This window comes from Leptodactylus fuscus, chromosome 11 (genome assembly GCF_031893055.1).
Source record: "Leptodactylus fuscus isolate aLepFus1 chromosome 11, aLepFus1.hap2, whole genome shotgun sequence".
NCBI lineage: Eukaryota > Metazoa > Chordata > Amphibia > Anura > Leptodactylidae > Leptodactylus > Leptodactylus fuscus.
In genome coordinates, this window is record NC_134275.1 from 59,930,218 (window position 1) to 59,957,835 (window position 27,618).

The 27,618-nt window shown below is 45.4% G+C and overlaps 2 protein-coding genes across 2 annotated transcripts; both read left to right on the forward strand.

Moving 5' to 3' along the window:
• The first annotated feature begins 604 nt into the window (after positions 1–604).
• Positions 605–23,863, forward strand: LOC142184127 (RNA-binding protein Nova-2-like). The gene is made up of 4 exons (XM_075258849.1): positions 605–1,149; positions 9,297–9,440; positions 20,214–20,380; positions 20,785–23,863. The coding sequence occupies exons 1-4, from the start codon at positions 999–1,001 to the stop codon at positions 21,625–21,627; spliced, it is 1,305 nt and encodes a 434-aa protein (XP_075114950.1). The 5' UTR covers positions 605–998; the 3' UTR covers positions 21,628–23,863.
• LOC142184713 (uncharacterized) lies at positions 7,374–9,145 on the forward strand. Its single transcript, XM_075259764.1, has 2 exons — positions 7,374–8,095; positions 8,703–9,145. The coding sequence occupies exons 1-2, from the start codon at positions 7,444–7,446 to the stop codon at positions 9,143–9,145; spliced, it is 1,095 nt and encodes a 364-aa protein (XP_075115865.1). The 5' UTR covers positions 7,374–7,443.
• Positions 23,864–27,618: the final 3,755 nt, after the last annotated feature.

The following is a 27,618-nucleotide window of genomic DNA, read 5'->3' on the forward strand; positions in this document are numbered from 1 at the left end:
TTATGATTTGATGGATTTCACCCCCCACACACACACAGAGACTGTGACCTCCTTCGACATCACGAACCCCTAAACTGACTCTATTCTACACCTTGACCCCCTCCAGAAAGTGACCCCCTTAAAAATAACTGACCTCCTTCAACACTGACCCCCCCAAACAGTGACCTTCTTCTACACTGTGACCCCATTTACACTGTGAACCTTATGATTACGCTGACTTTCAGTGCTGTGACCCCCTTATACACAATGACCCTAAAACTGTGACTCCATTCTCACTGTAACACCCCAAGACTGGGACCTCCTTCAACACTGAGCCCCCCCAAACTTTATCCATCGTCTACATTGTGACCCCATGATTTTGCTTCTCCCTGCTCTGCTGTCTCCACACTTTGGCCGCTGGATTGCTGGGCTCAGGTTGCACCCAGGGCCGGTGGCCTCATCTTCACTTTCTGTGCTGGGATGCACTTGCTGTTTTATCCTCATCCTTAGAATAAAGCCTGGAGAGTATCTGCCTATCAGGGGCCGGGGGTGTGTGGGGAGGGGGGCTGCTCCTGACCAATTCCAGGCTCAGCATCCTGACGTCAGCCCCTGGCCCTCTGCCCCCAGCTCCTTTCTATAGAGATGCTAATTCTGTGCCTGGTCCAGGACTGATCCCCTCATCTTAATTCCAGGATCTGATCAGATTGAGACCCCCAAATCTACCACCCCTCTTCCCTGCGGCCCCCTCCCCCTCTCATCCTCTTCTCAGTATAAACCCGCACACATCCCATTTCCTTCCTCCCTTTGTCTTTTCCATCCCTGATTTTTTTTGTCCTCAGCTGTGGGGGAGGGATAATATGAAATGAAGAAAGAGCAATAAGAGAGGCTGTAAGGACACAGACGGGGGCTCCGCCATCGCCATAGACCAGGAGACCCTCTGCCTTAATGGAACTGTGAGACCCCCACCCCCTTGCTCTGCTCTCCAGCTTTCTAGTCTATTCCTCAGTCGCAGGACCACAATGGCTGGAGGGTCTCTCCACCAGAACGCTCCCTATCCGCCTGCACAGCAGCAGCAGACCCCACAAATGGAGACTGAGGCTTCAGATTCAAGGAAGAGACCCCTGGAGACCCCAACTGAGGCTTCCAGTACCAAGAGGTCCAACACAGCAGGTCAGTCCAGTTATATGGTGTATATGGACATGGCAATGATGGGGCCTTATTTTCTGGGGGAAGGAGAGGGTTGTTCATAGGGGAACCTCAGCTCAGGAATGGGGGGCAGTGGTCGTGACCTTACGACATTGTGTACATATATATATATTGAAAGTCTGACGGTGTTGAAGATGATAAAGATTTGTGTCCTCCTGCCTGTCAGCACTGAAGGATCGTGCGCTCCTCCCTGACATCTCAGTTCATTAACCCTTTTATTGTCTGCATAGTGAGGACCTTCAGGGTCACCTCCACTAATCCCACACAACCTTCACTGTCCTTACATCGTGCGTGCAGATGTGAGGGTCCCTCATGTCGCTCTTCCCACCGTGGACTGATTTCTGAAGATCCTCAGAAATGACGCCATGTCTGTCAATCTCAATACAAAGCAATGTTTGTGGGCGAGGTGTGACACGATGCAATTGGGTCCCAATGCAAAATATGTAACTGGGGGCCCCTACTTATCAAGTAGAGTCTCTAATATGGATGTCTTCTTGTGTTGTAGAAAGGTCTTTGGGCCCCCTGGGGTTTCAGGGCCCAGTAGTGACTGATACCGATTGGTCATACGAGATGTGAGATGCTGACACTTTGCTCAGGACGATGAGGAGATATGTACCAGTATATCCATAGGTTATCTCCACAAATATCACACACCGTATATCATCCTGCACATAAAGGGCAGAGCAGAGGCTGCACATCAATGCCGAAGGTTCAGGGAGAGGAACGCAAGGCCCAAAGCCTATGACAGCAACTCCAACCATCCAAGCCTACAATGGAGGCTCATAGAGGATTAGGAGATGGGGGGGGGGGGGGGGGCTATAAGTCAAGGGCAACCGAGTATAGGGCCTGAATCCCCCGACGTGATGGAGCAGAGAGCCTGCTGTGCTTGGAGAGTTCAACCTTATTTTAGTGGTCGGGTCTGAGAATCTTGTCGCCATTACATTGCACCAGTTGTGCAATTTTGCCGATCGTTTTACATCCGCTAATAGAGTCTGAGGGACAATGGGGCCCGGTGTATTTATTACATTATGAGCATCATCTAGACAAGGCTTTAGGCTGAGGCCCCACATTGTGGAAACGCAGCTTTTTTTGTTGCAGATTTTGTTGCGTTTTTTTGAGTCAAAGCCAAGAGTGGATTGAGCAGAAGGGACAAGTATAAGAGCTTCTTATATATTTCCGATTCCTTTCGTAGCCATTCTTAGCTTTGGCTCAAAAAACACTACAAAATATGCAACACAATAAGCTTTGTTTCTGCAATTTGGGGCCTCAGGTGGAGGACAAACCATAAATCATTATAATCATTCATCATTATAAATGATCCTGTTAAATATAAGGCCCAATCCAAGATGCCCAGTTGGTGGTGACATTTACATGTTCTCCCCTATACGATTTATCATTTTCATGCACCTGAGCCTTGAAATGTTGAGGAGATCAATGGCCTCTTCAGTGAGGTCATAAGGCAGGGCAGCAGCACCCTTTCCATGCAAGCTAACTCAGTGGTGTAGATCATGGCTGCCAAGGTTTGCAAGGCCCTCAGACCCTTTCAGGGTTTGGTATCATTGAGTACTTTACTTGAGGTAGTTGAATGGCTTCACAGTGAAGTCCCAACAGTTGTAATTGACGCCTCTCAGCATCAGAGTCGGAATCGTAATGTCCGCAGAGAAGTCAGTCACAGTCCCATTCACACAGTGGATGTCCACCAAACAGTCCCGGACTCTGCTATCCAGAGCTATCCCCAAGGTGTTGCACCATTAGTTTTTGGTACAGGGCACCAAAGTTCTGAATCTAAAGTGACAGCAGCACAATATAATAATACAGTATTATATACGGACTTATCAAAAACAGTGAACATACACATATATATATCTGCTGAGAACATCCTCTACACAGGTGGCTACCTATTTCTTTTAAATGTAGATTGTGAGCCCCACATAGAGCTCCCAAAGTACATTTTTTTCCCTATCAGTTCGTCTTTTTGAAATATGGGATGGAAATCCATGCAAACACGGGGAGAACATACAAACTCCTTGCAGATGTTTTTTTGCCCTTGGCAGGATTTGAACACCAGGACCCAACACTGCAAGGCTGAAGCGCTAACCAGTGAGCCACCGTGTGGCCCTTGGTTGGCTACCTGAAAGCTTTCATGTTCAACCTGCGGACAGAGTCCTGTTCTTATGCCTTCTGCAGGGATCGGAGGGGATATTGTACATGTGACGCTGCGCACTATTACACCACTAACTCCGTCACATTGGTACTATCCTCAGCGGCCAGCAATGCTACTACTTGGCTATCGTCCACTCATCTGTCATCTGTTTTGCAGCGGTTACTTGGGAAAATACGTGGACCCCATAGACTGTAGTGTGGTTTCCATTTGGTTTCCGCATGAAGCATGCGGAGAGAAAAGTGCTGCTTGCAGGAAACCATGTGGAAACCAAGCTGAAACCACACAGACCCCATTATAGTCTATGGAGTCTGCGTGTTTTCACAGGTAACTGCTTTTCTATCCGTATAGGTTTCCGTTCAGGGGGGAACCGGGCCTCAGGAACCTTTTTTTCTGGGCCTCACAAATTCAGTTCCCTCCTGCAAAACAACATTATTTTAGGGTATGTTCACAAGGAGAAATTTGCCTCAGATTTGGGGACGTATTCCGCCCCAAATCTGTATCCCATTGTTTTTAATGGGATGCAGAGATCACAGCAGGACACTGAAAAAATAAGCGTCCTGCTCGACCTTGCCACAGATTCGGTGCCATTCATCTTGGCCTAATCAGCAGCAGAAAGCCCTGCATGGGTATCTCGTCAAGGCTAGACCAAAGCTGAATAAGGCGATGGGAAATCAAGAGGAATATTTATTACTGCAATTCCAACTTTGGCCACTAAGCTTTAAAAAACCTGTGACTTACTATTTCCTGGAGATGGACCATCAGCCATAGACACAATAGTCTGGAGCAAACCTATTGACTTCTATGGCAGAATCTTCTAGGCGTGCAGCTATGCATAGATGGGAGTAAATATACATAATACTGTATATATACATACATATGATGTAATACAGTATATGAACACACATGCTGTATATATACATATCAGATACATGCAATGTAATATAAGAGCTGTATAAATGGACCAGCCAATGGACCTTTACTAAAAATAGTTGAGTACCCCTGCACCATTACATGTATACTACCTACATAAGGACACTCGCACTTGTCCTTTCACCTTTCCACAATCTTGTGCACTCGCTCAGGTACAGAGATGACTGTCACCTGTAGATCCCTCTGAATGTGACCTGTTGAAATGCAACCTACTGGATTTTTTCTTTATCTCATATCTATCAATAGGAGGTGGGGGGGCAGGACAATGTAGATCCTTAAAGGGATCCTTACACTGGATACTTTTTTCTTATTAACACGTAGGAATAGCCTTAAGAAAGTCTATTCGTCTCCTACCTTTAGATGTCTTCTCCGAGCTGCCGTTCGGTAGAAATGCCGGTTTTCGTCGGTATGCAAATGAGTTCTCTCGCAGCACTGGGGGCGGGCCCCAGCGCTAAAACAGCACTAGGGGCGTTCTCAATGCTCAAAGAAGACGCTCAGAGAGACTGAGAGATGATGGAGGCGGCACTGGAGAGTTCTCTTGCAGCATTGGGGACGTCCCCGGTGCTGTTTGAGCGCTGGGGCCCGCCCCCAGTGCTGCGAGAGAACTCATTTGCATACTGACGAAAACCGGCATTTCTACCGAACGGTAGGAGACGAATAGCCTTAAGAAAGTCTATTCCTACGTGTTAATAAGAAAAAAGTATCCAATGATAGGATCCCTTTAAGGATCTAAATTGTCCTGCCCCCCCACCTCCTATTGATAGATATGAGATAAAGAAAGAATCCAGTAGGTTGCATTTCAACAGGTCACATTCAGAGGGATCTACAGGTGACATCTCTGTACCTGAGTGAGTGCACAAGATTGTGGAAAGGTGAAAGGACAAGTGCGGGTGTACTTATGTAGGTAGTATACATGTAATGGTGCAGGGGTGCTCAACTACTTTTAGTAGAGAACTCATTTGAATACAGACAAAAACTGGCATTTCTACTGAACGGCGGCACATAGAAGACATCTAAATGTAGGAGAAGAATAGACTTTCTTGAGGCTATTCCTACGTGTAAGTGAGAAAAATTTTCATTTTAAAGGTAGAATCCCTTTAAGTATGAAATAAATGTGTTTCATCTGTAAAATGAAGAAACTAGACTGAAAACAGCATACAAATTCCACTTTCTATACAACTTTAACGGCGTCCAACTGCAGCGTGTGAATACATCCACAGAACAATTTAGATGATATCAACAGACATAATTATGAGGCGTCTGAGAATGGATTGCACCACATTATAGGGCACTCAGGAGTCATAATGACACCTCAACACCTCCAGGGTACAATCTGCCCACAATCATATCTGCAAACTGAGTCCAGATTTATCCCACCTCCTCATTCCATGATTTGAGGGACTCGCCCCTTAAATCGTGTTTTGACGAGAGTCAGTGCAGAGCAAACACTCTCACCACCTTTATGATTGAGACTGTCAAATTTGCTAGTGAATGAGGATTCACCTTTAGGCAATGGTGAGCACTAGCGGTAATCTAACTTACAAATCCCCCCACCCTTGCTGACCCTGGCCCGCAACTGCTCTCCTGAATGATGACCTTCTTCAGGATGGGTGGTGCAGCTACATGGGAGGGGGGACCTGTGGAGCCTCCCTTCAGGAAAATCCAACTCACTAGTTATCTGTGCAGTGAATCCCTGGTCATCTCCATTATCACCCCCGCAGTACATTTCCAATTATCTCTAGTCAGCTGTAGTCATGTCTAGAGTGTGGACACCTGCAGTCATCTCTGATCTTCTCTGGTCACCTCTAGCCATGACCTTTCAGAGAGAGCTCCTTCAGCCCTCAGGAATTGTAGAGCGAGGGAGAGAATTCTCCATGATAGACATTTTGGGCTCGTTCACACGGGGCGGATCCTGATGCCGAATCCACCTCAGAATCTGCCCTTTCACAATGGAGGTCTATATAGACCGCTAGAGTTCTTTTTTCCGTGAGTGGTATGTTCCGGCTCACGGAAAAAAGAAACGAGTTGTCCATTCTTCAGGTGGACTCCGTGGCTGATTCAGCCCCGGCGTCCGCCTCGCGGCAGCACCCTCTGCGCTAGGTCCGTTCATTTGAGCCTACTCCGGAGGGGACAACCGCAACTGTCATGGCAGGCGCATTTTGGTCCAATTCTGATGCGGCTTCCCACATCAGAATCAGGACCAAAATAAGCGGGGCTTATCCCTGTGTGAACTAGTCCAAGAGGATCCCTCATGGATCTGTTTCATGTCTATAAAGAAATACCCCCTGTGTTTACTCATTATTGGGTGCGCCTTAACACTAGTTATACCCCTAACCCTATGCTTACTTATTATGGGTGTGCCCTAACACCAGTTTTATGCCTAGCCCTGTGTGCTACAAGTCCGCTCAGTGCCCCCACAGCTAAAATAATGGCCTCCTCGTCAGTGCCGCCACATGTCATATAATAGCGCCCCACAGTGTCCCCACATGTAACATAATGGCCCTCCGCAGTGCCCCCACATATAAAATAATGGCACCCTACCCTGCCCCCATGTTCAATAAATAAGGAGTAAGTGGTAAGCAGCATTCATTACATATCACTCTGCTTCATGCTATTTCTCCCCCTTGGGGCTTGCTGTGACGTCAGCACTTGGCTCCTGGAGCAGAGAGGAGGACAGTGGTGGGTGTACAGGACACAACTTACCAGGGGCGCTGGTACCTACAACACCGGCCTCCATCAGTATTGACTGAAGAGCTCATTGCACTTGTAAAGTAAGGATGGCACCTGTGGCAGTGTCTGGGTACACATACCGTGGGTTCAGAACCACTGCTCAATACTATACCAATCTGGAAAGCTGGTAGATCCTCTGTATTACACCACACAGGGGAGACGGCAGATTCTCTATATACTACACCATACAAGAGAGCTGACAGATCCTCTATATACTACACCACACAGGACAGGTCCTCTATATACTACACCACACAGGAGAGAGGACAGGTCCTCTATATACTACATCACACAGGAGAGAGAACAGATCCTCTATATACTACACCACACAGGAGAGAGGACAGGTCCTCTGTATACTACACCACACAGGACACATCCTCTATATACTACACCACACAGGTGAGAGGACAGGTCCTCTATATACTACACCGCACATGAGAGAGGACAGGTCCTCTGTATACTACACCACACAGGACAGATCCTCTATATACTACACCACACAGGAGAGAGGACAGATCCTCTATATACTACACCACACAGGAGAGAGAACAGATCCTCTATATACTACACCACACAGTAGAGACAACAGATCCTCTATATACTATGCCACACGGGAGAGAGGACAGGTCTTCTATATACTACACCACACAGGAGAGAAGACAGGTCTTCTATATACTACACCACACAGGAGAGAGGACAGGTCCTCTGTATACTACACCACACAGGACAGATCCTCTATATACTACACCACACAGGAGAGAGGACAGATCCTCTATATACTACACCACACAGTAGAGAGAACAGATCCTCTATATACTACGCCACACGGGAGAGAGAACAGATCCTCTATATACTACACCACACAGGAGAGAGGACAGGTCTTCTATATACTACACCACACAGGAGAGAAGACAGGTCTTCTATATACTACACCACACAGGAGAGAGGACAGGTCCTCTATATACTACACCACACAGGAGAGAGGACAGGTCCTCTGTATACTACACCACACAGGACAGATCCTCTATATACTACAGCACACAGGAGAGCTAACAGGTCCTCTATATACTACACCACACAGGACAGGTCCTCTATATACTACACCACACAGGACAGGTCCTCTATATACTACACCACACAGGAGAGAGGACAGATCCTCTATATACTACACCACACAGGAAAGAGGACAGGTCCTCTATATACTAGTAGACAACAATAAGAAACGCCAGCTGCATCCAAGGTGCCAATTTAGATCAAGGATCCACAAGGTTAAAAATTAACTCTTTATTCTTCCATGTTAAAAAAGATACAGATGTAACTGTACAGGTTAGTGTGGTACAAGGCTACGCGTTTCGGGCGCTATACGGCCCTTCTTCTCGGCTCAGGTCCTCTATATACTACTCCACACAGGAGAGAGGACAGGTCCTCTGTATACTACACCACACAGGAGAGAGAACAGATCCTCTATATACTACACCACACAGGACAAATCCTCTATATACTACACCACACAGGACAGGTCCTCTATATACTACACCACACAGGAGAGAGGACAGGTCCTCTATATACTACACCACACAGGAGAGAGGACAGGTCTTCTATATACTACACCACACAGGAGAGAGGACAGGTCTTCTATATACTACACCACACAGGAGAGCTCATCCTCTATATACTACACAACACAGGACAGATCCTCTATATACTACGCCACACAGGAGAGAGGACAGATCCTCTATATACTACGCCACACGGGAGAGAGGACAGGTCTTCTATATACTACACCACACAGGAGAGAGGACAGGTCCTCTATATACTACACCACACAGGAGAGAGAACAGATCCTCTGTATACTACACCACACAGGACAGATCCTCTATATACTACACCACACAGGAGAGAGGACAGATCCTCTATATACTACACCACACAGGAGAGAGAACAGATCCTCTGTATACTACACCACACAGGACAGATCCTCTATATACTACACCACAAAGGACAGGTCCTCTATATACTACACCACACAGGAGAGAGGACAGATCCTCTATATACTACACCACACAGGAGAGAGGACAGGTCCTCTATGTACTACACCACACAGGACAGGTCCTCTATATACTACACCACATATAAGTGGTTAGACATTGTCTCTACAACATCACTCAGAGATTATGGTATGCTATACCTGAGAGCTTACACATGCAGATTCGCACAGGAAGGGTTTGATGGTCATTTCCATCACTAAAATGTAAATTAGCAGTGCTGTGCTGTGTTTTTTTTGCAGATGACAGTGAACTTTTCCTGAAGGTGCTGATACCAAGTTACGCTGCAGGCTCCATTATCGGAAAAGGTGGCCAAACCATCGTCCAGTTGCAGCGGGAGACGGGGGCCACCATCAAACTGTCCAAGTCTAAAGACTTCTACCCAGGTTAGTGTTTGCGCTATGGACATGGCAGCTCTGTTATATGTTATGTGTGTACGTCGACAGATGAAAACTGTCCGGGAGGTTATTCTAATCTATAGGCACATAGGGCAGTTTATGAGACATATCTCCTATGGAGATGGACTGTCTATGAGAAAGAGCTCCTATGGACAAGGACAGTTTATGAGACACAACTCAGATGGAGACTGGGTAGACTACGAGGACAAGCTGCTACATGGATATTCTTACATACATATAGTGTACACATTGCTGCCCTATGTGTTATGCGTGTACATATACTGTATACCCATTGTGGTCTCTAGAAAAGCTGCACAGCTCTTGTTACCCAGCTTTCCCATAATCATGTATGTTAATTTGATTTGCTTCAAATTTATCACTGCATAATTGCTACCTTGTTAGAACTGTAATAAACTGCTCTGGTATATTTATATACACACGATATACACTGTGGCAACTATGTATAAGTTTATATAAGGTACATAGGATGTACATAGTGTATGGAATTTATACTGTATATGACTTTAGAGCCCTGTAACACAGGCACCATGCCTTTAGCAGGGAATGGGTCATGGGCCTAAGACTGAAAGGGACTGAGACTCCAGGAGATGTTACTTCTGCCACTGTTATTAGTCCTTCTGTTTTCTATAATTTAATGGTTCCTATGAAATGTCTATACATAGTTTTTTTTTTTCACAAAACTGAACAAATGAAGAACTGAAATGGACATTGCATTATACTCTGGGATTTCTTCAGACCTGAGAAGGCCGAGGAGAGGTGAAAAAAATTAATTAACATTTATGCTCACCTTCCCTCACCTCTTTTGGGCCTCCAGAGCTCTCCCGGTCCTGGGTCACAGCCGAGTCTGTGATGGGCCACCAGTGATCACATGGGCATGCTGATCATCACAACATCATGATGCTCAGCCTGCCCATGTCACCGATGAGGCTGAGAGAGTCCTGATGCTATGAAGAGGCCCAAAGCAGGTAAAGGAATGTGAGAATGTTTTTTTAAAATTCATTTCACCTTCCCTGGGTGTCATTTTCACTTTGAGATATCTTTGGCTGTGTTTGCCTTAGGGAGCTTGAAATTGGATAGAGTCCAAGGAGCCCTGACAGTGTCATACACTATGTATTATAGATATATAGTCCTAGGAGCCCTGACAGTGTCATACACTATGTATTATAGATATATAGCCCTAGGAGCCCTGACAGTGTTATACACTATGTATTATAGATATATAGTCCTAGGAGCCCTGACAGTGTCATACACTATGTATTATAGATATAATCCGAGGAGCCCTGACAGTGTCATACACTATGTTTTATAGATATATAGTCCTAGGAGCCCTGACAGTGTTATACACTATGTTTTATAGATATATAGTCCTAGGAGCCCTGACAGTGTCATACACTATGTATTATAGATATATATAGTCCTAGGAGTCCTGACAGTGTCATACACTATGTATTATAGATATATATAGTCCTAGGAGTCCTGACAGTGTCATACACTATGTTTTATAGATATATAGTCCTAGGAGCCCTGACAGTGTCATACACTATGTATTATAGATATATATAGTCCTAGGAGTCCTGACAGTGTCATACACTATGTATTATAGATATATATAGTCCTAGGAGTCCTGACAGTGTCATACACTATGTTTTATAGGCAGGTTCACAGGTTTAAAAGTCCAGTGTGATTTTTGTCCAATCCAGCCAGAGGAATCAAAGTTAAACCATCACTTTGAGTATTAAATTCAAATAACGAAACAAAAACTTGCCCGTCCAGGCCCCAAATAGACATATATAGTTACTGTACCTACACAGAAATTATTCAGAATCCAAAAGATCAGAGTGTTCACTACAAGCACAAGGTGTGCCTTATAGGCTCTCTGGTTCTGTCTGCTGGGGGTAGAAACCTTTTATAACTGATTACGGTAATTACAACAAGCCCTTCCATAAGCTATGCACTATAGGGAATGGAAATAACAAGTCCTACTGCCAACCTACCTGCCATTCCATAAAAAATACAGCCCAACAGAGAAACATAAAAAAAATACTCTCAGGGAACTAGGTTTGCTGAGAAACCCAATTTTCCCAGATTCCTCATCATACCCAACTCAACAAACTGGATGAGATGTACACCCTGTCCAGTACACTCCAGACTCCTCCTCTGTGTCCTCTAAAGCAGAGGTCCCCATTGCTGGGCCATGAATTACTTGGTACGGGGCCGACCCGGGCCTAGAAGATCTCTGTAACTTACACCAGGTTACTAATGCAGCTCCTGGGACCTGTTCTTGCACACCGTATGTGTGCATCTTCTATTCTGCTCCCAGAACCTTCACCTTATTGAACCTGGTGTTGCTGTGACCGCGGAACCGAATAGAAGGAGCACACGTCCTGTGTGCAAGAACAGGTCATGGGAGATGCATTAGTGATCTGTAAGTATAATGTAAATATAGTAACAGTAGGTGTGTGTGGGGGGGATTATTACCCATGAATAGGCACCATTAGGCTACTATTACAGTAATAGTGTTCCTCCACTGTGCGTGTGGGGAGACAGACTATTACTTGTTGGGGGGGGGGGGCACTATTATGTCTACAGTTATAATGCCCCACCCAACAGTTAATAACATTACCAGTGTGTGGGGGGAATATTAGGGCACTATATGCGAGTGATGGTCCCCCCTGCTTTATCCATACTTTATTAAGGGAGCTCTCTCCATATCATCCCTTGACGGGTCACAGGAAAATTGACTTGCATAATTGTGGACCTTGGAACACAAAAGGTTGGGGAATGCAGAGAATGGGGAGCACCAATGCCATGATGTGAACTGGGTGAACCTTGTGGCTACTCATAGGATGAATCTTGTTAAGTTCACCCAACACCACTCACAAGGTCCAAGCTCTACAGAGGGCCTAAGAGCACCAGATCCAAGCTACTCACAGGTCAGTTACTGACCAGGTCACCCTTGTCTACCTAAGGGTATGTTCACATGGAATTTTTTTTTTGCAGGTGGATTTTGACACGAAATCCAGCTCAATATCCGCCTGCATAAAAGGCTGCCAATTCATTTGAAAGGGAGCCGCTTGCATTTTTTTTCCCACCAGCGAGATGCCCTTCTTCCTGCAGATTGCTCGCTGAGACAGCCGTGGCGTGAGACTCCCTCCCGATTACACCCATTCATTCAGGCCTAATCCGGAGCGGAATGCCACGACTGAATGCCGGTACACTGCATCCCGTTGTGGCTAGCCGAATGGAGAGTTCACATAGCAGAATTTGGTTTCCACCGTGTGAACATACCCTATAGGGCCTAAACAACTAATGAACATCTAAATCTGATGGTCCTTGCATGTTTCCTTAGTCAGCGCTAAGGGTGGTCTTCCAAATAACAACTCGATAAACACTTCAACAATGCACTATCCAGTTAAAATATGATGTCACTCCTCCCTCACAGGATGTCATTGCTGGCCTACAGCCTATTGTTATAGAAACAGACTTGTAGACGGTAAGCTAGGCCTGCAGGAAGATAAGTTACCACCGCATTGTTTGTCTGGTTGGCGTGACCAACAGGGAAATCATCAGTGTTCTCCTTCCTCTCCAAACCTCGGGAGTCATAGTTCCCAACACCCACCTAGAAGAACATTTTTTCACGAGCAGCCTTGGTTTGCTTGCTGCTGATGACATGTTTCTCCTCTCCACTCTTCTTCCTGTGACAAAGAACAACTCACCACATGTCACCTCCAAGCGTTGATAACCATGGTTGCCTTTTCCCACTTGAGATAAATTCTTCACCAGAAAGCTTACGCTAGCATTCGGGTCTCCGTTCTTCGGGTCCACTTTGGGATCTGGAAAACAGAAACCCAATCCACTTAAAGAGCAGTTACCCATGGATCCCAAATAATGGGGTCCACCGGGTTTCCACAAGAAAAATGTGGAGAGAAAAGTCCTGCAATATGCAATATGAATCCATGCGGTGGCAAGCAAAGCACCAGGAATACAACAACAGGTCAACGATAGTATAGTTATACAGTTTCGGACATCAAATCTTAAGTATCCAAAGTTTTGACTTCCGCCACCTTACATTGCCTCCTTTAGTTATTGGCTGTTGCCCCAACAACCACTCACCCAACTGCTTCACTAGCTTGCAATGTAAGTTGCCCACTCTCAGATAGCAAAAGCATTGACTTCCACCTCCTGATAACTCCACAGATCGTACAGTAAAGAACCAATTCCCGAGGTATCTATTCTCTGATTCAGAGCTCTTACAGTTAAAGGGGTTGTCTGGGATAAATCTAACTCCCTAATCTAAACCCCCCCCCCCCACTTTATAAATTACATAATTAATCAAGAATGTATATTTACCCATATCCCAGGGACATTTTCTGATTATCTGGTGACGATCTGTTTCCCGTTTTACAGAACCGGAACGCCCCTACTACTCTCCTGGCCCCTCAAGCCACCCAATCATACCTATCTTCTTTCTGTATAGGTTTTCTTCTGCAGGAACGGCTCCTCTTCCATCTTTGGCATCAGAATAGCTAGGGAGACAGGGAGGGGGTGTTAGAGAGGGAGGGGGTAGGAGTGAGTGGGAGATGGTGTGGGAGCCTACAACTACCATAATGCATTGCATCAACTAAGGCAGCAGGAAGCTACACCAAGTAAACAAATGCAGAAGATGCCAGGCACTCCCAGAGACACCCAGAAATCACTCAAACTCTGCTAAAAGTATACAAGTGCACTTATTAACCCATTAATAGCAATATCAGACCTTTAAAAAAAAATTGCCAGGAAAACCCCTTTAAGAACTAGCTCATAATGTAACTATTCTACAACTTCACAGCTCTGATAAAGAACCAGCTCCTGAGCTGGTGAATCCACATATCAGAGCTCTTACTATAAAGAAGTATTCCACCAATTCACATTTTACGGTAGCAAAAAAAATTGCACTTGAGCAACGTATTGCACAGACTTACAACTGTTACAGTAGAGAACCATTTCATGAGGTGACTACTCCACATATTAAGTTCTTGTAGTAAAGAAGAAGCTCCTGAGGTGTCTATTTCACAGCTCTTACAGTAAAGAACAAGCTCATAAGGAGTCTATTCAACAAATGTACAGCTGTTACAGTAAAGAATCAGCTAATATACTACCTTCATATTATTAGTGTCCAGGTACAGAATGTTACACATATCCCCAGTGAACCTCAAGTGAATGCCTGGACAATGAGTGTATCCATCCACCTAAGAATATGTCATAATGGTCTCTTTGTATCATGTGGTATCCAGTAGAGACTATGCCTTGGCTCCATTAGATACAGTCCTATGAAAAAGTTTGGGCACCCCTATTAATCTTAATCATTTTTAGTTCTAAATATTTTGGTATTTGCAACAGCCATTTCAGTTTGATATATCTAATAACTGATGGACACAGTAATATTTCAGGATTGAAATGAGGTGTATTGTACTAACAGAAAATGTGCAATATGCATTAAACCAAAATTTGACCGGTGCAAAAGTATGGGCACCTCAACAGAAAAGTGACATTAATATTTAGTAGATCCTCCTTTTGCAAAGATAACAGCCTCTAGTCGCTTCCTGTAGCTTTTAATCAGTTCCTGGATAAAGGTATTTTGGACAAACAATTCAAGTTCAGTTAAGTTAGATGGTCGCCGAGCATGGACAGCCCGCTTCAAATCATCCCACAGATGTTCAATGATATTCAGGTCTGGGGACTGGGATGGCCATTCCAGAACATTGTAATTGTTCCTCTGCATGAATGCCTAAGTTGATTTGGAGCAGTGTTTTGGATCATTGTCTTGCTGAAATATCCATCCCCGGCGTAACTTCAACTTCGTCACTGATTCTTGAACATTATTCTCAAGAATCTGCTGATACTGAGTGGAATCCATGCGACCCTCAACTTTACCAACATTCCCGGTGCCGGTATTGGCCACACAGCCCCAAAGCATGATGGAACCTCCACCAAATTTTACAGTGGGTAGCAAGTGTTTTTCTTGGAATGCTGTTTCTTTTTGGACACCATGCATAACGCCTTTTTTTTTATAACCAAACAACTCAATCTTTGTTTCCAAAATGAAGTTGGCTTCTCCAAATGTGCTTTTGCATACCTCAGGCAACTCTATTTGTGGCATACGTGCAGAAACGGCTTCTTTCTCATCACTCTCCCATACAGCTTCTCCTTGTGCAAAGTGCGCTGTATTGTTGACCGGTGCACAGTGACACCATCTGCAGCAAGATGATGCTGCAGCTCTTTGGAGGTGGTCTGTGGATTGTCCTTGACTGTTCTCACCATTCTTCTTCTCTGCCTTTCTGATATTTTTCTTGGCCTGCCACTTCTGGGCTTAACAAGAACTGTCCCTGTGGTCTTCCATTTCCTTACTATGTTCCTCACAGTGGAAACTGACAGGTTAAATCTCTGAGACAACGTTTTGTATCCTTCCCCTGAACAACTATGTTGAACAATCTTTGTTTTCAGATCATTTGAGAGCGGGCTGTCCATGTTCGGCCACCATCAAACTTAACTGAACTTGAATTGTTTTGTAGAAAGAAATGGTCCAAAATACCTTCATCCAGGATCCAGGAACTGATTAAAAGCTACAGGAAGCAACTAGAGGCTGTTATCTTTGCAAAAGGAGGATGTACTAAATATTAATGTCACTTTTCTGTTGAGGTGCCCATATTTTTGCACCGGTCAAATTTTGGTTTAATGCATATTGCGCATTTTCTGTTAGTACAATAAACCTCATTTCAATCCTGAAATATTACTGTGTCCATTAGTTATTAGATATATCAAACTGAAATGGCTGTTGCAAACACCAAAATATTTAGAACTAAAAATGATTAAGATTAATAGGGGTGCCCAAACTTTTTCATAGGACTGTATGATGGTATGGGACACCATCTAATTTGGAGGTATGCACAATGTTCTCATTCACCAGCTTAGAAATCAAGGCACAGAGTAGTATCCAACATATGTATCTGAGAGATGTATCTTGACACATTGTTTATATGAAAACATCTTCTGATACTTTTGTCTTCACGTCCTGCTGGGGTGTGGAAACTTTTGTAAGGTGTACTGGAAGAATCTGCAATAGGTGACTAAGGAAAGATCCAGACTGCGAGTGAATGTGACAGGTCTCAGGTGACATGGGAACTTGTAGAATACCTGGAATTTCTACTTGTCACTGTCTCTGACGAATTGGTTGGCAGTTTTTCCATCACAGCCGACCTTCCCTCTTTCTTGCTACACCAGCTGAAACCTTATTCCATACTTATGACTGGAGGACGAGGTCTTAGATTTGGCGACTGTCTCCAGTTTACATGATTAAGTGTCGCTCACCAGATTGTTGCTTTAATTCCTTTTACTGAAGGCACAGCAGCCCTAATAGTGATGGGGCATTAAAGGGATCATATCATTAAAACTCAATTTTTTTCTGCCTACCTTAGGGCAAAGCCGACTGCGCATGCCTGCCGGCCACAAGAGAATGGCTGCTTACACAGTATTGGCCATTTTTCTTGTGGCTGCAGGCATGCGCAGTCGGCTGCCCGAGGCCTAGAAGTTTGAAGCCACCGCCGAAAGAAGACCCGTTCCTGAAGAAGATGGAGGCGGCGCTGGAGAATTCTCTCTCAGCATTGGGGATGCTCCCAGTGCTGTTTGAGTGCTGAGGACCGCCCCCAGTGCTGCGAGAGAACTCATTTGCATACCGACGAAAAAAGGATTATATACTGAATGGCGGCACAGAGAAGGCATCTAAAGGTAAGAGAAGAATAGCCCTTAAGGCTATTCGTACATGGTAGGCAGAAAAAATTGAGTTTTAATGATAGGATCCCTTTAAGGCAGGCTCAGACTGTCTCACAGGTGAATCCCCCAGTGGGCCCCTTCACCAGGTGGGCTCCCAGCTCAACCTGGCATCGCAGATCTGGACTGAGATGACATCTAGGTGCAGAATCTGGCTAAACACCAGGCCTCATCTTCTCAAGCACAGTGTAGGGGCCCGATAACCAGCCATCTTGCAAAGTCTTTCTTCTGATGGAGCTAAGTGGCCTCTAGTCCAATAGAAAAGCCAAAGACCTGTGACGGAGCCCAAAGACAGAGACATGAGCCAGGCAGCCGGGTACTGACAGGACTCCAGGACAGAATCAGAGGCAAGGGCGAGGCAGTAAACACTGCTGAAAAATACATTTAGGTGGTCGACATTTTAGGAATTTGAGAATGAGTATCAGGCGATATTTGCCTGTAGCTGTATAGTGCATCCCCAGAATGTATTTTACTGGTGGGCCCTAGGCACCCCAGTCCAAGAGAGTATAGAGGGAAGAGTGGAGCAGAGCAAGGCTCAGCCACCCAAGGGTCTGGCGGTAAGATAGAATTGGGCTATCACTTGAGATCCTTTTATAATGTTAGTTGAACAATCATATGTTTCTGAGGTGGCACTGGCTATTGGGGGCAGCATGGGCATAGCCTGGTCCTACTAGGCCGAAGCCTGGCTACAAAAGTTTCCATGGTGACGCCTCCCAGCCAGTCAGACTCTACAGAACACTGCAGGTCCCTGTTGTTGTGTCGATGGCTGATAGCGAAGTGTTGCCCAGTGTGTAATGGGCTGTGCCTCAGACTTTTCACTGTTTCCATCGTAACCACTGAGCCTTAGTTTCACCATGGAAACCTCAATGTTAGCCGGCACCAGGCACAGAGAAGCTGGAACACTGCGGTGGGGGGGGGGGGGGGGGGTACGGCGAATCCAGCCACTAAAGACATATGATAAATCATTTCTTTGTCTCCGTTTTCCGACTTTTGCTGCTTTATTTTTCTAGGTAGATTATAAGCAATCCCTAAATCCTCCTGGAGTCAGTAACTTCCACACCGGCTGCGAATGTCGCACTAAAGTGTGTGGCGCTCGACAGGTACCTTCCCATCCCCAAAATGATACATGAGTGAAGGAGTGCACCCCAAGTCATGCACAACATTTCATGCTCATGTCACACTCTCCATAGTCACCCCAAGTGGCCAAAACTGGGGTTCACATCGGGATCACACTGAAGGATTTGACATCTTTAAGGCAATAGATAGCAATGACCTTTACACATCAATGACAGGTGAACCCAAAAATCATGTCCCTAGGAACTTGCAAAGAAATACCCTTTACCCAGACGGGCCACAAAATCCATCCTACTGGAATAAATGTCTATGTGGCTGCTGTAAAGCAATCTCTGAACTGCTGTGAACAAAGCTGCAGCCCAGGCAAGATGGCTGTCCCATCTACAACTAGAACATAGAAAACAATTAGAAATAAAATAATGCATGATAATATAGAGATGTATTCAGTAAGTAATATATATGTGAACTTTGGAACAGAGTTCCTGATATGGCATCTGCTCATCAATCCTCATAATCCACGTTTGTCATGGAGTAGTGTCTTCAGCGCCCCGACTCACCAAACATTGTCAGGTTTAATGATATCACAAGGGTTGACATCATGACACTTGTGACATCATTGCCGAATTAAGTGACATTACTGGGGTAACCGCCATGGCAAGAGTAGTAACCATTATTAGGGTATGTAACATCACTGGGGTAAGTGACATTGCAAGAGAAAGTGACATCACTGGGTAATTGCCAGTGCCAGTGACATCACCATCATAGGACTCTGCAGCGTGCTGGCTGGATTAGTCATCGATGTGTCATATAATTTCAACATTTCTGTAATGTTAGGCTGCATTCATATGTGTTTTAAAGCCCAATGCAGTTTTGTGAACCCAGCCTTAGGCCTTATTCTGTGAATTATTTGCAGTCTGTGTTCTCCATGGACATCACGCAAAACAATTTGGTCACAGATACGCATATCCAAGGCATTGAAGACTGTTAAAAACATGGTTCAACTGTGGACAAAAAACCTTCTAAACGATAACCTTTGCAGACGCAGAACTTGAATGAAAAACGGTCCATCTTTTTGCATCCGCAAAACGACCACAGACGTGTGAATAAGGCCTTATGGGGACGAATCTTCCATCTGTGTCCATAAATCATCGGCTGTGACCTGTGGGGAATTAACTGTCATTGGGACATTTATTATATCAGTGTGATAGGAGGCCAGGACTGTCCATGGACGCTCACCAACAGACCCCACACCGCTAGTAAAACAGTACTCACTCCCTTTAGACTGGAAACTGCAGAGATAAGCAGCAGATCTGAAAAAAGCTACGACCGAGGGGCACCACTTGGACAGAGGTTCCCACATCACCAAATGTACATATTGTTCTCCTCGTCTGCTATCCTCCTCATAGCTGTCACCTCCTCCTCTCCTACCCCACTCCCTCTCCTCTACTATCCCTCTCGCTGATTATCTTCTCCTCTACTATTACCCATCTACTATCCTCTTCTTCTCTGCTACCCCACTCTACGGTCATCCTCTCCTCTACTATCCGCTTCTACTATGAGATCCCCCTCACTGATGTCATCTTCTCCTCCATCGACTATCCATCCTCTTCTACTCTTCTCTCCTCCTCACTGCTATCATGCTTTCCTCTGTTGTCACCCCGAGAACAGAGTCAATTGGGCTTCCCGCAGCCTTTTCCCCTGCGCTGTAACACAAGTGCATTATAGCAATAGGTGCAATGAACTGTAGACTATTCCCTGATGAGGCTTCTGGTGGAGAGTAGTCCAGATGGGTGGCTTCTGATCTTCTCAATGTATGTCATGTTTTTCCTTGTTATTCATGCTGTTTGTCGTTTGCCATAGGGACAACGGAGCGTGTGTGTTTGGTGCAGGGAACTGCAGAGGCGCTACTGTCTGTACATAACTTCATAGCAGAGAAGGTGCGGGAGGTGCCGCAAGGAGGAGCCAAGACCGACCTGGGTGTACTTATCCCTACCCAGAACAACATTAGTGCCGAGCGGGCCAAGCAGGTGTGTGCCAAATACTGAACTGTGCGCATTACATTTTAGTTTCACTCTTCAACTGCATTTCCCCATGATTGGACTATTAAAGGATCATCTTATCTTATATTGCAGTAAAAATGTGCCCTCAGTCGAAAACCTGCCCAATACCAACCACCATGATTCAATTTCTTCACAATATTTACCTGCCTAGTCACATCTCTGCCCAAAATTTTTCACCCTGTTCCCAACTCTGCCCAATACTTACCAGCCATATCCAGTGCCTGCCCAATATTTACCAGTTTGTCCCATCCCTGCTCAATAGTTACCAGTCTGATCATATCCCTGCCCATATATACACCACACCAATCCCATTCCTAATTAATGTTTATCATCTGGACTGAAAAATCTCTCTCATTTTACTTTTTTTTTAGGCCAAACTAATCGTCCCTAATACAACAGCTGGCCTGATCATTGGCAAGGGTGGATCCACTGTTCGCAGCATTATGGAAGAGTCAGGGGCATGGGTCCAGCTCTCCCAGAAACCTGCAGGACCAAATCTCCACGAACGGGTGGTGACAGTGAGTGGGGAGCCAAGTCAGGTTCATCGAGCCATACGAAGCATCATACACAAAGCGCGAGAGGATCCTCCTCAGGGCACGGCCCATCTCAACATCAGTTATATCAACTCCCAGGGTCCTGTGGCTAACTCAAATCCTACAGGATCCCCTTATGCTGGTGGGACAGCAGAACCAGCTATTGCCCCCTTTCCTACTGCAACACCGACTGCTCCAACCATTTCTGGTGGAGATCTTTTGGCCATCTCTACTGCCCTAAATACACTGGCCAGTTATGGTTACAGCACAGGCTTGGGATTTAACCCCTTGGTGAGTGGTGTCCATCCAGCAGCTATCAGTCTTCTCACATCTTACACAGGTGAAGCCGGTCCAGCTATAGGGCTTGGGGGTGGAGGGATTCTAATGGACAAGTTGGCTGCAGAAAGCGTTACAGGCAAAGAAACACTAGAGATGGCTGTGCCGGAGACATTAGTGGGTGCAATACTGGGCAAAGGTGGAAAGACACTGGTGGAATATCAAGAGCTGACTGGAGCGCGAATACAAATCTCAAAGAAGGGGGAATTCGTTCCAGGAACAAGAAGCAGGAAAGTGACCATTACTGGACCACCAGGTGCTACACAAGCAGCACAGTATCTCATCGGGCAGAGAGTGGCATATGAGCAAGGTGTGCGATCAAGCAACCCACAAAAAGTGGGATAAAATGCTTCTGAATGTGGTGGGTAAAGAGGATGATGAATGGGGGGTGTGAATGGGATCATAGAGACAAGCAGATGTCATTTATTTGTCTTTTTGGGTTCAATAACGACTTCAGAAATGACTACCTTCAGGATATTGGGAAAGACTTGATGATGGTGCCATAATGTCAGGGAACAGAAACAAATGGGTTTTGTTATTGCCCCTTGGAGGTTCCATAAATCAGCAGCCAGATAAGGAAGGTCATAAGGCAACATTTGCTAAAAATATAACCCCTAAAAATGTGAAGACTCAAATATTAAACAGGAACATAAGCAATAAGAGCAGATTTTGCACTGCAAAGAACAGTCCACTCACAACCCCCCTGGACCTGACCCATGGATGATACAGAAGCAAGACACATGATATCAGCTGAAAACAAGGATGCTGAATTATGTGAACATATCACATAGTGACAGGAACTGGACCATCACAAGTCAACATCTCATATAGTCATATGTGCCAAAACCTACATAGAACTAGTGCCAAATCCACCGTCCTGCCCTCGCTGGGAGCCCTGCACAATGCAAGCCTCGTAGATAGAATTCCTCTGGGGCAATGACAGAGACTGGACAATGTTATCCCCTCAGCTGCTTATGTGGTAACATGAAGAAAGGGCCAAAATGACTCCTATTACTGCAGATGTAGATTTGTTACCAATGTTTAAAGCAAAGGGCCAATGAAATCAGCTGCAAGTGGTAGAAATATCTCCTAATTGTTGCATAAAGTATAAAAAAATGAATTCTAGCAGTGTTTATAGTGTATGGTTATCGGGATGTGGGCTCATTGGTAGCAAGCCAAGGGGAATCCAGGGAGACGTGTGCCAGACAAAATAACGGTAAGGGGTAAAGGGTCTTGGGTCTAGTGAACAGTAACAGCACCTCACATTGCTACACACCTAGGTGGCTGCACATAAGGCTGGAAAAGGGCTCCAACATACCATAGCAATAGCTGGTTGTTGCAGCAGCTGCATGATACCTTGAGCACCTCGGTCAGAGGTGACTGTTTTATTCGGTTGGCAGAGGAGCTCTGTGTTGTAGATAGGCATGGCTCTACATGGCAGGTAGTTGCTGCAGTTACAGTTGTTGCTGAAGAAGCCACCCTTTACAGAGGGTTAACCTGCCCAAAACACCAGAGCCAATCCAATGTCAAATAGAGATAACCTGCCCATTACACAGAGACAATTTACCTGTCACAAAAAGACAAACTAATCTCTATACACCTGCCCATTATATAGAGCCAGCCTGCCAAATACACAGAGCTAACCTGCCCAATACATAGAGCCAACCTGCCCAATACACAGAGCCAACCTGCCCGATACATAGAGCCACCCTGCCATTACACAGAGCCAACCTGCCCAAGACACAGAGCCAACCTGCCCAAAACAGAGCCAACCTGCCCAACACACAAAGCCAACCTGCCCAACTCACAGATCCAGCCTGCCTAAAACACAGAGCTAACCTTCCCAATACATAGCCAGTTACACAGTGCTTACCTTCTCAACACATAGAGCCAACCTGCCCAATGCACAGAGCTAAACTTCCCAATACATAGAGCCAACCTACCCAACACACAGAGCCAACCTGCCCAACACACAAAGTCAACCTGCCCAACACACAGGGCCAACCTGCCCAACACACAGGGCCAACCTGCCCAACACACAAAGCCAACCTGCCCAACACACAAAGCCAACCTGCCCAACACACAGAGCCAGCCTGCCCAACACACAGAGCCAGCCTGCCTAAAACACAGAGCTAACCTTCCCAATACACAGCCAGTTACACAGTGCTTACCTTCTCAACACATAGAGCCAACCTGCCCAATACACAGAGCCAGCCTGCCCATTACACAGAGCTAAACGTCCCAATACATAGAGCCAACCTGCCCAAAACAGAGCCAACCTGCCCAACACACAGAGCCAGCCTTCCCAATACACAGCCAGTTACACTGAGCTTACCTTCTCAACACACAGAGCTAACCTGTCCTCTACACAGAATCTATCTCATAGTGAATAAAAGTCATGCATTCCTAATTGTGGCCGGGTTATCAGACAGAGACACTACATGTATGAGAAGATAACCCGACCACCATGGAAAGTGCCTGCATTCAAGGTAATATCCATTGGTAACCTTTCTAGACAAAAGACTTTCAACACTAAGATGACTTGAAAAAATCTTGAAAAGTTTTAACAAATTTCTGGCCATTTCCCATTACAAATGATGGAGCAACCTTAAAGGGGTTTGCGCACAAAAAGTATTTATGGCATACCCATAAAATATGCCATAAATGTCTGATAATAAGAGTCCCATCTCCGGGACCTCCAACGATCTCTAACATGAACCTGTCATCCTGTGGATAAGCCATAAATGTCCTTTGTGGACAAACCCCTTCAAGGAATTTGGGCAAGTAACATATAATTAATTCTTACAAGGCTACACAATGGGCCCACTTACCACCATGGTCTTGTTATCTGATCTTTCTCCCTCTCAGGTCTCCTTCCAGTAAGGTTGGTGCAGAGTGAGACCAAATAACTAAATTCCAGAGGGAAAAGTGGAGATGTGAATATTGCAAGAAAATAACAAAGCAGTATATACTGTTAGAATACAGTTTAATGGTAATGTATTATTGATAAAAGCTATGTGGATTATTCTGTCCATGAAATAAAAGAGCTGTTTGCCGCTGTAGTTGGGGCAGCAGCAGGAGCATGTAGTTGTTTTACTTATCTAGAGATGACAATTGCGGCCCTGCCCAACACTGGTGATCACTTCACTTCCCTGACAATTCAGAACATACAAGATATAGAACTCTACAACCACATCTCACTCCGCCCTCCAGGTGAGTCCCAGAGTGGCGATGTGACGATATGAGGACACCTGGAGGTCTATGATCTGTCCCCTTGCTTTGTGCAGCTGATGTTTGTTCAGTCTCTCTGGACCCTCATCATGCTGTGAACCTTCGGATCTGCTTTCCTGGTCCATTCATACGGAGTTTTTTTGCGCTTATTTTGGTGCGGAATCCGCGTCAGAATCAGCGTGGAAAAAAAGTCTCCCATTAACTTCAATGGGATCCATTTTCCGCGTGGATCCCATTCATATGAATGGGGAAAAAAAGCCTCCTATTGATTTCAATGGGTTCCCAGCGGAAAAGGGAACCCATTAAAGTCAATGAGAGACTTCTTTTTCCACGCTGATTCTGACGCAGATTCCGCGCCAAAATCAGCTCCAAAAAAAACCTCTATGTGAATGGACCCTCTCCCTGGTGTGCACAGTTCTTTGACTGTACAAGCAAGTATAGTTAAGATTCAGATGGATGAGGTGGGGGAAGGAAATCTGAATCTAAATGCCCCAGGTGCAGGAAAAACCTAATTAGATCTCTACTACCACCCATGGAGAAGAAGGGTTAAAGGGATAATGATAAAATATGGCCTCTGTTCACTCTGCATATGTGTTCATGTAGAGTTATGTAACTTTCAGGAGATCCAGGTTTGCATTTTAGAGGGGCAAACAGTTTTTGGTACTATTCTGTTATTGGGCCAGCAAAGCTGTTCAGCACCAGCATCGGGACAGCAGCAGTCAGCATTTCAGCATCGGGAATGACATCTGAGGACTGACTGCTGGCCAGATGCTTGTGCCCAGCTCTCCTTCCATCTGCCCCATACTCCTCTCCCCGCCACACAACTAGGTCTGACCGACACTACTAGTCGCTGGGACGCTGCAGGAAGTTTGTCCCTCCGGGTCGCCGTAGCTCCCCGCCGTTACTATGGTCGGTGCATCCCTGAATCTCCGCCACCACTTTCAGGACTCTTTATTGAGCCCCGATGTGTGTTTTCTTCCTTCTGGTCTCTGTTCTCGGTACCAGCCATGGCTTCCAGTGCGAGCGTCTTTCTTTCCTCCTGAACCCGAACAGCCAGATTGAGAGCGCCGAGGTGAGGCCTAGTCATGTGGCGGGGAGAGGGGGTACGGGGCAGATGTAAGGAGAGCTGGGGGGTAGCACTAGGAGGATGGATGGGAGCATCGATGTACTGACTACTAGAGACAGGGCGCCAGCATCGGGCCAGCAGCCTACATGTGCTAGAATAAGGCCCAGCCTCTTAGTTACTCTGGTGACTATTAGTGCCAGGGACGGATGTATTCTTGCTTTTACAGTCAGGTACAGGAATAGACCACTACCGATAAAACCAGGGTCTTCGACTTCGTCTCTATAGGGGTTGTTCTCTTTCCTATTTATCCCCATCCATTAAAGATCTCGAGGTCAACTGACTTAAAAATTTTCTGCAGAGAAATCTTTGCCCCCTGATTTCTGCATAATTTGAGATCCAGAAGGTAAAGTCACTGCACACCACACCCGAATTGCTGGTCATGGCAGGCAACATGGGAAAAGGCTCAGTATTTCCAAAACCGGACATGGAGTGCCAACCCCCAGTGAAACAACTAGGCAGTATTCTGTACAAGCTGGATTTATGGGCCGTGTCATAATGTGGGGAAACCACAACTGTCCATCAGGAAATTTAATTCTACGCTCTCACGGCTAAGTCTTTGGCTTGGTCACATGAATTTAATCTTAGGGAGAAGGCCTGCAGCATGGTCTACTCTAGAAGGTAAAAACCCTTGGGAAGAAGGATCATTTTGCCCAAATCCTCCGCACCAAGCAAATATACTGTACATAGCTCAGGAATAATAATGGATTTTTGAGGTACTTTAATGTATATTTCCAAGCATAGTGCTCTGCTGGCCATTCAGCATCACATAATAGCATGGGTGCAGAAATACTCCACTTGATATGGAGACTTGAGCGTGGGCCACACTCCTCCAGAAGGTTGATAGTCTTGGTCAGAGGACTGTCTAGATCTGTTGTACATAAGATTTCATAGGTTTACTTGCCAATGATTTTATCTTTTCTAGTACCTAGAGTGATTTCATGGTATATGAGGTATTGGCTAATGCATAGAGCCAAGGGCAAATAATGGAGGCACCAGGAAACACCTGTGTGGGGTGCCCTGGTTGAGGTCAAAGAAAAGGGAGCATTGGCTATTCATCAGGATATCTGCCCCAGGCTTTTTGTATACAGTAGATACCCGAGTAAAAAGTAAGGACCTTGGACGCTTTTGAAAGGGGTTCTGGCTTTATTGAGGTAGGTTGATGGTGTTGGTCTGGTTGCCAAATCCAAGGCTTGTGGCTTGTGTCTTGGGCCTAATGGAGGGTGAGGGTGATGAGAATGGAGGACAGTCGGGCATTGCTAGATTGCTGTATCAGGCAAAAAAGCTGATCACCCAGCAGTGGATTCAGCACTCCCCTCCATCCATGCCAAAATACATGGCGAGACTGAACAATGCCATTAGGCTAGAAAAAGGAATTCAAACACGAAATTTTAAAAAATATGGGGTTCATGAATAGACACCCCAGGGTTCCCATCTTTGAGAAGATCCCCTTTTTGACGGAGTGGGTAGGGTACCCCACTGAATCATATAAGTCACTTGAGGGTATTGGGCGGATGACGCAACACGGTGGCTCAGTTGTAGCACTGCAGCCTTGTAGCACTGGGTTTGAATCCTGCCAGGAACAACATCTGCAAGGAGTTTGTATGTTCTCCCCATGTTTGCGTGGATTTCCTCCATTGTACAAAGGCATACTGATAGGGAAAAAAAGTACATTGTGACCCCCATATGGGGCTCACAATCTACATAAAGTATTGGGCGTATGTTTTCAGTCTCTTTACCCCCTCCCCACTCTCACAAATTTGTATTGTGTTGGATAACTCTGGTGTTGCCTGTTAGCGATACTGCCTATGATATGATGTAATGCTATTGTCTGTGCGCCTCTAGAAGGGAGGATATATCAGGGTTTTGGGTTTTTTTTGAGGTTGGTCAGGATGGCGGTTTTATTTTGTTTCGTTTTTCCTGCTGTTTTTATATTGCTACAAAATTCTTAATAAAAAATACTTCATTAAAAAAGAAAAAAT